The sequence below is a fragment of the Pelodiscus sinensis genome, chromosome 4 (assembly GCF_049634645.1).
Source record: "Pelodiscus sinensis isolate JC-2024 chromosome 4, ASM4963464v1, whole genome shotgun sequence".
Classification (NCBI taxonomy): Eukaryota; Metazoa; Chordata; order Testudines; family Trionychidae; genus Pelodiscus; species Pelodiscus sinensis.
The window spans coordinates 74,711,024-74,723,337 of record NC_134714.1 but is presented as its reverse complement, the minus strand read 5'-3'; the positions used below and the strand labels follow the sequence as shown (position 1 = coordinate 74,723,337).

The 12,314-nt window shown below is 42.6% G+C and overlaps 1 protein-coding gene across 1 annotated transcript in view; it reads right to left on the bottom strand.

The window, feature by feature from the left end:
- Positions 1-12,314, bottom strand: part of MYBPC3 (myosin binding protein C3) — a 156,483-nt gene that overhangs the window by 95,599 nt on the left and 48,570 nt on the right. The window contains exons 7-9 of the mRNA XM_075927458.1: positions 11,061-11,109; positions 6,826-6,870; positions 3,814-3,870 (exon numbers count right to left, since the gene is read on the bottom strand). Of these exons, the coding sequence (XP_075783573.1) occupies positions 3,814-3,870; positions 6,826-6,870; positions 11,061-11,109 (151 nt within the window). The remainder of the gene's footprint in view (positions 1-3,813; positions 3,871-6,825; positions 6,871-11,060; positions 11,110-12,314) is intronic.

The following is a 12,314-nucleotide window of genomic DNA, read 5'->3' as shown; positions in this document are numbered from 1 at the left end:
CCCTGACCCACTTCAACTTCATTAAAACATTCTCTTAGTTCCAGTATAGTATTCACAGAGGTTGACTGACTTTTCTCACCAAGCCAGAATAATACCCTCACAGCCTAAGAATTTCAGGGAAGAGAATGCTGTTAATGTGGTGACACTAGCTTCCTCAGGTGTCTCCTGCGCTAAAGGTATTCTCCCTGAAGTTCAGGATTTTAGCTGCATAGATTGACAGTGCACTTGGGGACATTAAGGTGAAGCTCATTGAACCTGTTGTAAACAGAACAGGCAGCTGATATTTTTTAAACATGTATGAGGATATTAAAAATAGTTTTGTAGATCCCAGAGATGGTTCCTTCCTATCCTGTTACCCTAGATTGCTTGGACCCTGTCAGCTGTTACTTCTTTCAAGGTCTTTTCACTATCCTATTTAATAGTACTGTGACAACTGTTCCCTTCCCCTTTCCCATGACCTCTTTATAGCCTATGATACCTGAATGTCAATACCAGTCAATTAAATTATAGAGGCCAGAAAATACAACTCCTGCACAATATTAAATGCAGTTTTCTCTACAATAGTGAACATGTGCACTATCTGGAAAGAATAGCACTTGATGATGGGTAGGATGGAACGGAAGTAGTAAGTGATGGCAGAGGTATCATTCCTGCATTCTGTCTTTGCAGCTCTTGATGGTTCTTCAACATATTTATTTCTCCAGTTGTGTTTTCAATGAAGCACATAGTCACTCCATGAAGAGGGTTTGGTGCCTTTCAGGAGTCATTAATGTGGAGTAAAAATGCAGTGATAGTTTAAAAGTGTCATTTCTGGAGTCATGGTTTTTAGTATACTATTAATGAGAACTAACTCAGTGGGCCAAAAATCATGAAAGTACTGGAGGTTATTCTCTTTTTTTTTTAATTTCTCTCTACTTGCTAATCACTAAAATTGACCATGAAGGCAGAAGGAAAGCTCCTTTAGAAGTGTTTTTAACTCTTGCGCTTCCCTCTTCTCCCAGCTGGCATCAATTTAGGGAATGGTACAGACTCAGAGCAATGTTTGTCAACCCCTTATTTGAAGTAAAAATCCTTACGACTCAATTTATTCTAAAGAAATAGTTAAAAATCCATTCTACTCCTACCAAAGGTACTGCATTTGACCTCTCAAACTCTGAAGGCTTTGGCCACTCTGAAGTTACTCTGGAACTTTTATTGTCTTTGCTTTAGAATTGTAATTACATTTTCAATGTCTTGTTCCCTCCATGATTGTGTTATCTGACCCCTCTGGGGATCATCAAGGCCCACAAGATGAGAAACAACTGGTATAGAGATAATGGCATTAGATAGTTCAATTTCTGTAGTTCCAGACTCTCTCAGCAGGCTCTCCCTGTGTGATGGCAGAGTCCCTATCTAGTTGGCACAGTAGTATGTGGTATATCTGAAAATAAAAGGGGCCCATGAGGCAGAAATGTAAAGTCAACAAGTTCAGTCCTATAGCCCTGAGCATTCTGCTACTTGATCTCTACTGGCTCTTAATCTACATCAGTGATCACTAACAGGGTTGTCCTTAATGGGGCCATATGCAGGATTAATGGGTCCGTATGCAGGATTATTAAAGTGCCCTTATGCTCCACTGGCAGCAATCCCCAGCTGGCACCTCTCACCCTAGTGTGTCAGAGGGGCACAACTACCCCTCCCCTGCACCCATAGACCCTCAGAACCCGTCCCATTGCTGACACACACCAAGCTTTGTATGCAGTAGATGCTGGGGCAATGCCTCAAGTCTGGCCTTGTGTTGTCACATGGGGCTGCATCTTGCCAGAGACCACAGCCCTCCTGCAGCCCCCTATCCACTCCTGGCTCACCACCTGCATTCTGACAGGAAGTACGAAGCACTAATAACAACAATAATAACACGACTGGTTGCACATGCTTGAGTTTGAGATAGTGTGCGTGTCTGTGAGAGAGAGAGAGAGAGAGAGAGAGAGAGAGAGATGCGTGACACTGTCTCGTGAGAGGAAGAGTGTATGTGGGTGTGAGAGCCAGTCTTTGTGAGAGAGACTATTTGCTAGGCCTGGCTCCCCTCCCCGCCTCACACTCGTTTGTGAAAGTTTCACTCGTCCTGGCCTCGGCCAGACTCTTGCCGTAAATCAAGTGATGCAGGCAGGTATGCAGGCAGGGTCCAGGGAAGGATTCTCTGGATGGCAGGGGCCACCAGTGATCATCCAGCCACGTGGCTCTAGGCTCTCTGGTGATGGGGCGGTAGAGACAGAGTCTAGAGTCCTCAGGACTGAGGGACAGGGTGGGAAGAAGCTCCATGACCCAGTATGGTTCAGGGGCCAGAGAAGAGAGGATTCCAGCACCCCAAATATGCCACATATACAGCCTATGCTTGAGGATGCCATAAACACAGTTTCATTCTCTTATAGATTGAGCTCCAAACACATGAGCAAAGACTGAGCCCAGAAATCAAGAACAACAGAAAGTTGGCTAAATAGTGCATTGAGGAAAACTTGAAAGAATAAACCATGTACAACTTGGCAAAAAAAGCAACTCAGGAACATCTGTCAAATTTGAAGATTTTTAAATACTGAGAGAGAGGAATAGTGTGTGATGATCCTAAGGAATATATTTAGCAGAAATAACATGACGATGAGCAAAGGAAACTAGTTGTAAAGCAAGAGAACATTTTATAATAGTCAGATCTATCAGAATATGAAACATTTTCCTATGGAACATGGTGGAAGCTCCATCATTTGAATGTATGAGTATACTGAACAAAACATGAAATATAGTTTGTGGGGAACAATCCTGAACTGACTTCTAAATTAGCTGAATGGACTAATTGTGATCAGAGAAGTCTTTTCCATCTCTAATTTCTGTGCAAATGAATTAAGAATAGAGAAGAACTGAAATTTTGGACTATTAAAAGAATCTGGAAACAGAAGCCTAAATTAAAAGTGCTTTTTTTTTTCAAAGCGGGGGGGGGGGTGTTGAAACATACAGGAAGTTTAGGAGAGAACATGGACTGAATCTCCCCCTTTATTACTTCCAACGGCACTAATCATTTAAATGGATTTCAGCACTGAAAATCAGCAGGTGATACCCTCCACCATGTTGTCAGGGTTTAGGGAAATTGATGAGCTCTACATGTGAGACGAGGGGAGTCACATGTATTACTCAAACCACATGTACTTTTTATTCCATTTGTCTCATGCATTTTATAGCGAGATGAAATAGAAATCTTACTCTCTGTTTTAGATGACAGAATCCAAAGTAGTGTGTCCAGAATGAGATGGCAAGTTAAAAGAGTGAAGCACAGGTAGTCAGATCAGGTGAAGGCAAGGAGGGATGAGATGCCATAAAACAAAAAGTGGGGGAGGAGGAGAAAAGGGAAGCCAGGAAGAAGAATCAGAATTTTGGAAAAAATCACAATTGTTATAAACAGACTTTTGATTTCCCCAACTTTGCAATCCCTGTGACAGCTCAGAAGATTAGAAAGCTGCAGACAAACACTACGTCCCAAAGGCAGCTGTTGCTGTCCTCATGGAAACCTCATTTTGCAAGGAGTAAGGGAAGTCAGAGGAAGAGTGTTCTTCCTTTAACTCCCTGCTGTGTAGACAGCACCAAAAGCAGAATTAAGCTATTTTGACTTCAGCTACGCAATTGACATAGCTGAAATTGTGCCACTTATTCCAACTTTAGCCCTGCTATGTAGATGTACCCTAAGGGAATTATGAATTGGTGGAACTTTAACTTGCTTCAAGTTTAATGCCTTCCAGGAGTTTTCTTCAAGAGTTTGTTAGTATATTGCTGCAGACTTAAACTCACCTCTTTTTTAATAAGGCACTAAAATCCAGCTCTCCACCTTCTTCATGTCCCTCGGCACTGTACAATAATAGAAAAATATAATAGTGTCAGAAGGAGATGGGGAATCGTTCATATGACCAGAATACTTTCATAAGCATAAGATGCATCATTGGAAGGAAAGTAGGAAATGTTTCGCAGTGACTTTAGAATGTTCGTTGGCATGGCAGCCATTTTCTTTTAGACATCTAGAGATTTTTCTCTCCTCCTATTTGTTGGCTCTTATATAAATTTAAGTGCACTTATTGAGCCAGGATTTCTACTGCTCTGCTTACAGAAGAAATCAGACACTGGCTAATTCAGTGACACATGCTAATCTAGGATATAATTGTAATCCCCCTTTTTCTGAATGAAAAGAAAAGATATCACATATATAATCAGTAGTCCAATAAACACATTTCTCACATAACCCAGGAAATTTGTGGAACATCACAGGGATCTTCCTTTAATATCATAAGTGCTTTCCTGGAGACTATAGATATGGGGATGTGGAAACTGTTTTATGAGACTGGCCAGAATTAAGACAACAATATTTTATTTTCTTTAATATGGCTACACAACTTTTTCCTGGTGATTACATGTCTACCTCCTGCCTCCATTGCATCATTCATCCTTTTTTTTCTTCAGGATTGTTGTGATTCCAGAGCTCATCAAGGTGAAAATAAATGTGAGAGAGAATGTGCTTGGGAGCATTAGAGAAAGCATTCTGTAATTGGCTCTTACCATGGAATTAGGTGATACAATGTTTTGATTGAGTGGTTTGTTGTGAATAGAATCAATCTGATTAAAAGCGAGTATTTCTCTGTGTGTGATGCTTCCTGGAGAGCTCAGAGGTAAAGCACAAATGCTTTGTGTGTGTTAAAAAACATTCAGTGTGACTTGGACATGAATTTACTCTTCAGAACATTTGAAGTACACTTTTACTCTGAAATGTCACTCTTAAGTAGGTTCTGTAGCTTTTTGTCATGAGAGTTTTCTGCAATCTGTATGAGATTCCATGATAAATGTGTATCAGTTACTTCCATCACAAATGTTCCCAGTTCGTTAAGTAAAAAGTTACTTTTTTTCTCTCCACTGTATGCCAGTCTTGCTGTTCAACCATGGCTTGGACAACCAAGGTCAGGGGTGGGCAATAATTTTTGAGCAAGGGACACTTCAAAAATTTTTGAAGTGGTCGCGGGTTGCCCCAGAAGGGATGAGGCCTCATCCAAAAGGGGTGGAGCCTGGGATGGAAGGCACAAGCCCTTTAAATAGAAGCAGTTGAAAGGGTTCACATGTCCCTGGCTCCCAGGCAATGGGCTAGCATGGGGCCAGATCTGCGAGTTCTTTCAGTTGCTTCACTTTAACGGGCTTGTGGCTGCCAAGCAAAGCAGCCACCCGGAGGCGCAAGCCTTTTAAATCGAAGCAGTTAAAAGGGCTCGCAGCTCTGGTGCTGCTAGCGAGATGCCAGGGAACTGAGACTTGTGAGCTGCGGGAAGGGCACGAGCCCTTTAAATAGAAACAGTTGAAAGGGCTCATGCAGCTCTGGCTCCTAGGCAATACACTAGGGGACAGAGCCTGGAACAGCCACGTGGGACGGATCAAAGCCCTAGGCAGGCCAAATTCAGCCCATTGAGTGGTTTTTGCCCACCCCTGACCTAGGTGAACTGTTTTTCCATCTGATTAACCATCAGCAGCAGTAAAAAGTTCAACTGCACCTGTGAAATTCCACTGTCTTCAGACTAAACTTCCAGTGATACAAATGCAACCCTACTGATTTCAGATTCTGCCTCAAGTGACAACCTCTGTTGCACACATTATTGCTTTTAGAACATGATAATTGACATATCAAAACAGAATTAGGGTCTATGTTGTGCATTGTCCTGTCTCCAATATTTGCCAGGACTGTTTGCTTAGGAGGAAATAATCTTGTTGAAGATAGCAAACCAAAGAATTTCAGGGTGGCAGGAGCAAATACAAAACAGCACCTACAGATTGAAATTTAGTTAACAGTTGTGTTGATAAAGAGGGAATCAAATCCAGTTCCCTCCTTCTGACTTGCATTGACACTGCAATGTTAATTGGAGTCAACAGGAGTAAAAATGTATTTTAGTTAGATCTGATTCTTTACATGTATTGGAAGAAAATCCTTTGCAAAAGTGCAATTTTTACATAGTTGCTTTCAGATTAGATGGGCACATTGTTTGGTAGATAAGAACAACTTGCATGTCAGAGGGCTTTAGTCATAAATAAAGTCACTAATGTAAGGCTAAATTTCAAAATAACTCAAGGCCAGATTTTCAAATGGTTATCACCTCAATTCAGGTAGATTTTTCTAAAGAACTGAGCACATAGCAGCTCCTATTCTGACACTTATAAGCAGATTTTTCAACAGATCCCAACCCCAACATATTGAGCTCCTTGATAATCCTGTCCACTTACTTTGAAAAACTGGCCACTTTTTCTGGTGCCTAAATGGGAGCTGAGATTTGTAAGTGCTGAGCTCTTCTGAAAATTACTTAATTTCTGAAACTCAGTTAGAGTTATACACATATAGAACGTCTGAAAGCACTAAGCCCAGATTGGGATAGGGTAGCCCACAGGTAGATTTTCATATCCTAGTGAAAATTTGTGAGGGAGATGTAATCAGAATGTGTGCATGATAGAAGGGCAGACTCGCATTCAGTTTGAGACTTCTCAGAGTCACAGTTCTAAGAAGATGCCATATGTCCAGGATGTGCTCTTCTTGTAAATGAATCTCTCTCACTGAAGCATCTAAGTACTCTTCTCTTTTCTCATTGCTCTATGCTTGTCTCGCATGATCATAACTTTTGTGTTTTCTAGTCACTTATAGGAGCTAAGTATCATAGTTATCTATTGTAATTAATTCAGATGTCCAAAATGAAATCTTCAGCAATTTATAATTCTCTTCACTGGTCAGAGAGAGAGAATTCAGTGTGAGGCTTGGTTCTGACTGCTGGCAGAAACCTGGGCTACCTGAGGCAGGCTGCGGGCATTCTTCTTCCTCCTCCCACCAGGCTCCTGAGTGAGAATCACAAAAACAGAACTTTAGATTTATGCACTTCAGTTTAATCTCTGCTGCCTTCTCAAAGAACAACCTAAGAACCTCAAACTCCAATCTCCACTGGCAAGTAGGAAGTAGTTTTAGAAATGCTCTGTTCCGAAGAAGCCTTTTCTATGTCAAAGGGAGAATTGCCACTGCCTAGTCCATTCAGTTGAATGGTAGGGTCAGAAATTATAACCCAGAGGTTTTTCTCACAACTGATTTTTTAGTGGCCATGAAGTGTGGCCACCAACTCTTGCTGGTGCTACACTGACACTTTTTCCTAAAATATTTAATTAATTTTAGGAAACGCAAATATGCACTTGTTCAGGTCCAAATCATTGTAACTTTGTGGGTTTTATTTTTGCAGACTCAATAATAAAAATAATGCTGTGATAAATGATATTTCTGTGATTGTTAGTATTACTGTTAACAGAAAATTTAGCGACCTGGTGGACTTTGAAAAGCGATAAGTGATTTTAACAAAACATATAAGTATAATTTTTTCATAGCCTTCCAGCTAGCTAGAAAGTCTACTATGAAAAAGTAATACTTGTATGTTTATTAATACCACTTTTCTCAGCAAGCCCCACGACAAATTAAGCCCCAGAAGGTGGGAGGTTCAAGGGGGAAGTAGCAGAGACAAATGGGTGATGGCAGGATGGATTTGGAGCCTGGGGAGACAGCGGGAGCCAGGGGCGATGGGGGTCGATAGTGAGCCTCACCTCCCCATAGCCATAGCCAGAGGCTGGCATCTTCTGCTGTGTGGCCAGTGGTCGGTGTCTGTGGAGCTGAGGGTCAAAGCTAACTTCCAGGGGTCACTGTCCCCATGGTCAGAGGCAGGAGCAGGAGCTACATGGCCAGAGCTGGGGTTTGGAGCTTGCTTTTGCATGTCTGGAGCTATGGATTGGCACCTAGAACCAGTGCCCTCTGCCATGCAGCCAGTGCCTGGAGCTGGGTGCTCAAGGCCAGAGCTTTATGTCTGGAGCCGGGGGTCAGTAGCTGGTGCTTGCTGCTGCATGACCAGCACTAGGGCCAGCTCCTGCCACCACATGGCTAGAACCTGGGATCAGAGCCAGGGGTCAGTGCTACTGCCATGCAGCTGGGGCTGAGATCAGCATCAGGGACCGGAGCTGCATGGCCAAAGCTAGGGATTGGCAGCTGGAGCTCTACAGATGAAGGCTGGAGTAGTGTGACCAGATATAGAGCTCAGGTGTTGGTGCCCATACTCTGTAGTTCTAGCCTGATACTGGGCAGCTGAGGTAGGAGGTCAGTGCCTGGGGCCAGAGCCCATTGCTGGAGCTTGTCATTGAAGCCCAGGGGCCAGTGCCAAACTGCCATGCAACTGGAGACCAGAGCCTAATGCCCTCTGGCTACATGGGGTCCACACCCAGAGTTGGTGGCCTTGCAGCTAGGCTCCTGAAGTCCTGCTGCTGAAGCCTGCTGCCAAACAACCCCAGCACTGAAGCCCAGAGTATCTCTCCCCAAGTAGGTCAAAAACTCATCTTGCTTCTGCAGCACAGCATTGCACCCCACCTGTCTCCAGGGGCAGGGCAGCACGTCTATGAGTAACGAGGAGGGCAGGCTAATGATTTGTCCCCTTGTCTTTCCATTTCCATCCAGGAGGCTGTCATGTCTGACTCTGGTGGTCACATGCGACCACAGTGGCTTCATTTGAGAAAAACTGTTTTAACCCTCCCGTATCTTCACAACTTTGTCATAACAAATGTCTCAAGTCATCCAGAGTTTTTGCATGGGTGTCCAAATACCTCTCTTCAGCTCCATAAAGATAAAGGAATCCTATATATCCTATTCAATCAAATGGAATCTTGGGCCTTATTTGAATCATAGTCCAACTCTGCAAAAAGATGTTATGTAATGCAGAATGTCTGTGTCTTGCATTCTGCTGTACAGAGAAGGCAGTAAATGAAAATCTGGTTCAGTCAGTTCCCAGAGACTTCCTAATACAGTCCAATAAAGGAGGGAGGAGTATTCAGCTCTAGCTACTTACATATTAAGATAAATAAGTTAATTTGGGTGGGGGAGGGTGTTGATGGGAAAGTATATAATATATGTTTCCTCCACATGAAGTAAAAAGTCTCTGAATCCAAAAGATTTCTTAGGATTTTACGAACATACTGCTCTCACTAGTTCTAGATTTGTTGCTGCCTGTATCCTGGTTGCAGAAAGAGGAACTGTTCAATGCCAAATAAAGGACAACCAAGGTGTGGCTATGTGGAGATATATTTAAGTGGCACCAACCTGTATCACAGTATGAGTGACCTGCTGCACACATGTATTCCATAGTTACTGTTTTAGTTAAATTGCATAAGACTTTTCTTGGTTCCTTGTGACAGAGTTGAGTGTAAAAAGCAGATCTCCTATAATAACAACTTGTGGGAAAGCACAAGAAACTGACTGTGGGAATTGAGTATAGGATTTTGTCTTGCATTAGGAAAATTGGTTCAGGTGAAATATAAGTGCTGGAGTTAAATTTTCACTAACTATAGAGAGCACAGTAGAGATAACCTTAACATTCCTTGAGGAATAGCATCTACTATCCTGAAAGACTGTACTTGTTATAGCTGATGGCTGATGAGGTGTTTTGTATTGCTAGATTAGGGGGCAAACAGACTGATTTACATAAAAGATGAAAGAGTATTCCATAATGAATACAATTGCAAATTATTATATCTTAAACATTAACAAAAATCTGTAACAGCTCTTTCAAATTAACCAGTGGAGGTCAGGTCAGGATAGCTCTATTAAGAGGTCCTAGGTTATTTGAGAATTTACTGCATATCTGAGAAGAGTGGCTTAAATGCCTTGTGGATAGTTGCAGAAAATAGAACACCTTTGCCCTTCCCCTTCTGAGGTCCCACCCCTGCTCACTCTATCCTCTCTCCCTCCATAATTTGCTCACTCACTCATTTTTGCACAGTTGGGGCAGGGTGTTGGGGCACAGGAGAGGGTCAGGGCTTTGGCAAGGAGTATGGGCTCTGGGGTTAGGCAAAAAATGAGGGCTTTGGATGCAGGAGGTGGCTCCAGGCTAGGTCGGTGAAACGGGGGTGAAGACTCTGGCTGGAGGCGTGGGTTTTGATGTGGGCTGGAAAAGAGGCATTTGGGATGCAGAAGAGGGAGCCAACTTGAGGCTGAAGAATTTGGAGTATAGGAGGAACTCAGGGCTGGGCAGAGGGTTCAGGTGCAGGGGGTTTGGAGTGTGGGCTCTGGGCTGTGTTGACCTCAAGAGGCTCCTAGGAAGTGATCAGCATGTTCCTCTGACTCCTAGGTGGATTGGCAGATGGGGCTCTACGTGTTGCCTGTGCCACGTCTCCAGCTCCCATTGGCCACGGTTCTAGGTCACTGGGAGCCGTGAAGCCATTACTCAGAGCACCACATGTAGTTAGGGGCAGTGCATGAGTGCCCTCCCCTCCGACCCCGGCCATCCTTTCATCTAAGAGCCAGTGGGGTATGCCAGCTGTTTCCTGGGAGCAGTGTGGAGCCTGCCTGCCCTGCTAGTGCTGCAGCTAACTGGACTTTTAGTTGTCAGATGACTGACAACCCTATCTGTGGCGCTTCATAGTCTAGAAGGTGTACGTACCTGACCATTTACACACATTCTCAAAATGTCATTGATTGTACTTCAGTAAAATTACAGTAACATTTTCAGTAAAATTACAAAACATCAAAGTAAATATAACCATAGCACAAGCAGTTATATAATGGTTGTAGTGTTTATGTCCAAACTCTTGATCCCTGTAAGACACAAATGGATCCTCAGGATCACCTAAACCATATTGGAAGCATTACTTAGTCCAAGCCATACAGCATGGACACAACACAGAATCATTTGATCCCCTGTTGATTTGTACCTGAAATGCTCTTTTCACATTGTAGAAGAAGAATTAGTGCAGTTCTTAGAAAAATTATGTTCATTATCTCTGAAATGATCTGAGATCACGATTTTTGTTACATAATAAGGAACAATCTTCTCTTAGATGATTAGGACTCAAGGGTGGCATTTTTCCCTTAGAAACACACAATACTCTTATATAAATACCTGTAATAGGTGTAGCAGCAGTGATTATTTGTATAATAGTTTTCCTCTTACATGATATTGTCTAGGAAGATAATGAATTCTACTTGGAAGCACGAACTTCCTACTCACGTTCGTCGGAAGGCAGTGCGGATATCCATGTCTCCAGTTCCTGGTGCTTCTGGTGTGATGTACAATGAAAAACAGTTGAGTGTTGCTTGAAAGAGACAAAGTACCACTACAAAAGTTTTTCCTTTCAAGACATCTTTGTTTCAAAGATCTTATATTTTAATTAACATTAATCACTTAGTAAATTGTGGCCATGTTTAGTGCAGGTAACTGTCTGGGATTCTTTCTCAAGCTTCACATTAATTTGCAGTTTGACAGTGGGAGAGTAACATTGTCTTCTCTAAAATCTGGTCTAAATATAATGGTTCCAGCACCAGGGTGTTCAGCAAGCCCGCAGATGGCTGTCCTTCAGCAAGCGACTGGTGGGAAGAACTTAGGAAGGGAGTGGTGGGTGTGCAGGAGAATCTTGAGGTGAAGAGGCATGGTGTGGAAGAAGCCCAGTAAAAGCACAGCCTCCAAGTGGAGTGGGGGTGGAACACCCATAGAGAAAAACAAGTCAGTGCCTATGCTGTGAGGTTCCTGTGGAACCCCAGTCATAAACTAAAGGTACAACCCCTGAGGAAATACTGGAATAACAAGGCTGAATCATTCTCACACTGTCTTAGCCAAGTCTCTGGTGACCTTTAGTTGATTGGAGGTAAATAGATGGTTAAATATACTTTCCCTTTTAATCACTGGTAAGTTTTTACACTTCAGCTACCAGAAGCTTCTGCAGTGCTTCAATTTGAGAACCTTTGGCAACTTAGACCTGGAATTAATTCTCAGATTTTTCCTAATTTTTCCTGAGATTATTGCTCATAGAATTAAGTGTCTGAAGTGCAGATAAAGCCAAGGATAATATAGGCTAATTCTCTTCTTTCTTACTTCATGTTGCTCTTTCAGTGCATCTCAGTCCTGGCTTGAATTACATACTTTTCTTTCCAGAGACCCATCCTCCTCTCTCATAGCCCTGTGTGCCAATGCATCTCAATCCACCGCTGTAGCACTCCTGTGGTTTTAGCTCTGCCCTGACCAACACCTTTGCGTGGTAGCCACTGTTTATTGGGGAGAGAGGTTAATCTGTACACAGGGAGGACAGTTATTGGGATAAAATAGAAACTAGGTTGTCCATATGGTGAATACAAGAAACTTGCACAATTACTCTTGTTCAAGTGAGTTCAATCACTATCAATCAGAGCTATGAAATACATAAATCCAGATTAACATCAACTCGACACTGTCTCCATTACAAAGAAATACTGTGTAGTTTGATTCCTT